General features: G+C 41.6%; 1 protein-coding gene across 1 annotated transcript in view; it reads right to left on the bottom strand.

Annotated features, from left to right (window-relative positions):
- CBG23258 overlaps window positions 1–837 on the bottom strand; it is a gene marked incomplete at both ends in the record, with an annotated part of 1,273 nt that extends 436 nt beyond the window's left edge. The window contains one exon of the mRNA XM_045237503.1: window positions 10–837. Coding sequence (XP_045097803.1) covers window positions 10–837 — 828 coding nt within the window. The remainder of the gene's footprint in view (window positions 1–9) is intronic.
- Window positions 838–3,404: the final 2,567 nt, after the last annotated feature.

Below are 3,404 nucleotides of genomic sequence, written 5' to 3' on the forward strand. Positions count from 1 at the left end.
GCGCTGAGCTCCATGTGGTGGAATTCTCATCGTAAAAGAAAATGAATGAACACTACTTACTTTGGAATCAGGCTTGGATTTAGTCTCTACCGCTGGTTTTCTTTTGGAAGATCTTGAAACTGAGGAAGCACCTTCGTTGACTTGCTCTGCTGCGGCTTCGGGTGCCATAGTTTTTGCCGCTTTCTTTGTTGGTTTCGAGCTGTTCTCTGGTTGAGCATCTTTTGCTGCAGCTGTGGTAGCTGTATCGGGTGCCACGATTTTCGCCACTTTCTTTGCTCGTTTCGAACCAGTCTCTGGTTGAGCATCTTCTGCTACCGCTCTGACACCTCTTTTCTTGGCTTTTGGCTCCGATGGCTCTCCTTGATGGTCATTATGATGCTGTTCACCATTGACTGGCTCTGTTGCGATCTCGAGCGCCACAATTTTTACCGTCTTTTTCGCTGGTTTCGAACTGCTCTCTGGTTGAGCATCTTCTGCTGCAGCTCTGGTAGCTGTCTCGGGTGCCACGATTTTCGCCGCTTTCTTTGCTGGTTTCGAACTGCTCTCTGGTTGAGCATCTTCTGCTACCGCTCTGGCACCTCTTTTCTTGGCTTTTGGCTCCGATGGCTCTCCTTGATGATCATTCTGATATTCTTCGAGGGTGCATTTGAACATTTTGGTGGAATGTTCTCCGATTGGAATTTTCTGGTCGTATCGAGAATTCCAGCCTTTGAAGTGAACAATATAGCATTGTTTTCCTTGAAAATCCTTCTTATCGATTACTTTCGCCTCATATGGATTATTGCCTGTGTGCAGACAGACGCACGAGTCTCCGATGTCAAACTGAACGTCTGCCATCTGAAAATTACAGAACATAATTGGAAAAGGGGGAAACTGAAGAAAGCATTGAGAAAGAACAGTTTCGCACCAATCGCAGTACGCTTTGTGAAAACATTTTGATTCAAACAGCTCTACTGCCAAAAAAGTACCTGGCTATTCTAGCTCTGAACTTGTCAGTAAATTTAGAAAAAAACGGTCAAAACTTTTAGCTCGGTGTTTTCGATTTATTAAATAAAAGCTGTCGAGAAAAACCACCGATGAGATATTTCACTTCAAAGAGAAGAAACCAATTGATTAGTAATTTCAGAAGCAACCTCATTAAAGACTGAAAACTTTAGATGAATTAATATGACCGTTTTTTGGGAAAAAAAAGAGAACGCGTGTTCAAATGATGGGAGCGATGGCGCCAAACAGAAAAGCGCCGCACGGTTTTCTCGGATTTCCGTGCCGCAGTTTTCAGCTCGCCCCGCCTATTTCCATACACTCCGGAATTTTTTGTTGTTTTTTGTTTTTCTAGAGATATCTCTCATGAGATAAAAAAGACGAGCGTTATAAAGACGAGCGTTATAAAAAATAAAGACGAGCGTTATAAATAATAATAATAATATTTATTTGCAATGCATGGGGGGAAATCGATAGATAATTTGGCAAGAAATGGGACCTGTACAAATAAAAAAGTAAAATGACCAGACGGACCGACTAGAGTCCTGTAGGTCAAGTGGGAGGGATCAGAATATCATAAGGAATCGCTCCTACTCGCTTAGCAAACGCCACCGGACTGAGCTTAGAATTTATCACCTTACATACACGGTTCCACATAGACAAGCTTCTGTGAAGGAAGCAGTCAAAGTATTGACCGTTGATTTTGAACAAATACGGGGCTCTGTTAGAATGGCTGGGAAGAATGTAGGACGATATAGAGGGAAAATGGTATGAGTTTATAACAATTTTGTGATAGGTACGAAGAACTAGAAGGGTGCGGCGATGAAGGGTGGTTAGCATAGAGAACTGGGATAGGCGATCGGTGTATGAATTGAAGGGCATATTACATCTCTGAAAGACTTTTCTGGTGAAATAACGAAGAGGAGATTCTAGTTTATTGGCAAGTGTGGAATTGGATGGATCGAAAAGTTCACAACCGTATTCGAGGACCGGTCTAATGTAGGTGTCGAAGAGACGGAAATATAGACAAGGGTTTTTCGATTGGAACGTTTTCAGTATTTGGCGGGACTTGAGTTTAGCAGAGTAGGCAATAAGATTGATGTGTTTGTCGAATTGAAGTTGATCATCAACTAGTATACCTAGGCCCTTGAATGAGCGATGCGGAGTAATGGGGGATCCCTTAATAAAATAAACTGTCTTAGGATTGCGTTTACCATAATGCATAACGGCCGTCTTATTTTCGGCTAGTTTGAGTCTCCAGATGTCACACCAGTGCTCGACGATTTCGATACTTCTCTGCATAGTAAGTCGTTAATGTAGATCAGAAACAAAAAGGGGCCAGTGACACTTCCTTGGGGGACTCCGGATTTGACAACAATCTCGCTGGTTGAGATTAGGCCATTAACCTTGACGTTGGATGAGCGGTTGCTGAGAAAGGACTCGAACCAATCGCAGCATCGTTCATCAATACCTATTCGCCTCATTTTCAGCAGCAAGAGATTGTGTGGGACAGTGTCGAATGCCTTGCGAAAGTCAAAGAAAAAAACATCTACGAATTGTTGCTTATTTGCTAAGGTTTTCTGTATTCTGGAAGTGGACTCAAGGACGGCTAGTACACAGGATCGCTTACTGACGAATCCGTACTGATTCGGAGAAATACTCGGGCCGATAACACGTTTTAGCTCTTCAAGGACTAATCTTTCGAAGAGTCTGGAAAGTGCATGAGTGAGCGTTATGGGTCTGTAGTTATTAGCGTCATATTTGGATCCCTTCTTGAATATTGGACTAACAACAGAGTGCCTCCAGATCTCAGGAAATTTGGCGGAGGAGAAGGATTCTTGGAAGATGAGCGAAAGAGGGATGGTTATCGCATCACTGCACTTTTTGATTACAAGGAAGTTGATAAAATCCGGGGAGAAGCCGACTTTTGAGGGTAGAGAACCGATGTGCTTTGCAATATTTAGAGGAGAGAAATCAGGACGGACGGCAAAGGGAGCGATAGCAAAAATTTGAAAATCCCGAAGAAGGAATAAGGAAAACAGAATATTAAAAATGAATATTTAAATAATCAACTTTGAATGTTTATAGATGAAAACGATCAAGAATATTTGTGGTACTGAAACTGAAATTTAACAAAAAAAGGAAACAATGAAATATATATTGGGGTTATTCACTGAAATGTAGAAAAATTCAGAGAAATGGAGAAAATTCCGCGACACCGCGGAGAATGAACCAATCTGGCTGAAACTTCGGAGAAAATCGGAGAAAATTCTTAGGAACATATTCACAAAATTTGGGCTCGAAATATCCACTTTGAAAATTTGGCTGGAATTTCAGACAAAATGGTCAAAGTGGATATTTTGACCCCAAATTTTGTGAATATGCTCTCTATAATTTTCTCCGATTTTCTCCGAAATTTCAGC

This window comes from Caenorhabditis briggsae (assembly GCF_000004555.2).
Source record: "Caenorhabditis briggsae complete genome, chrV, whole genome shotgun sequence".
Taxonomy (NCBI): Eukaryota; Metazoa; Nematoda; class Chromadorea; order Rhabditida; family Rhabditidae; genus Caenorhabditis; species Caenorhabditis briggsae.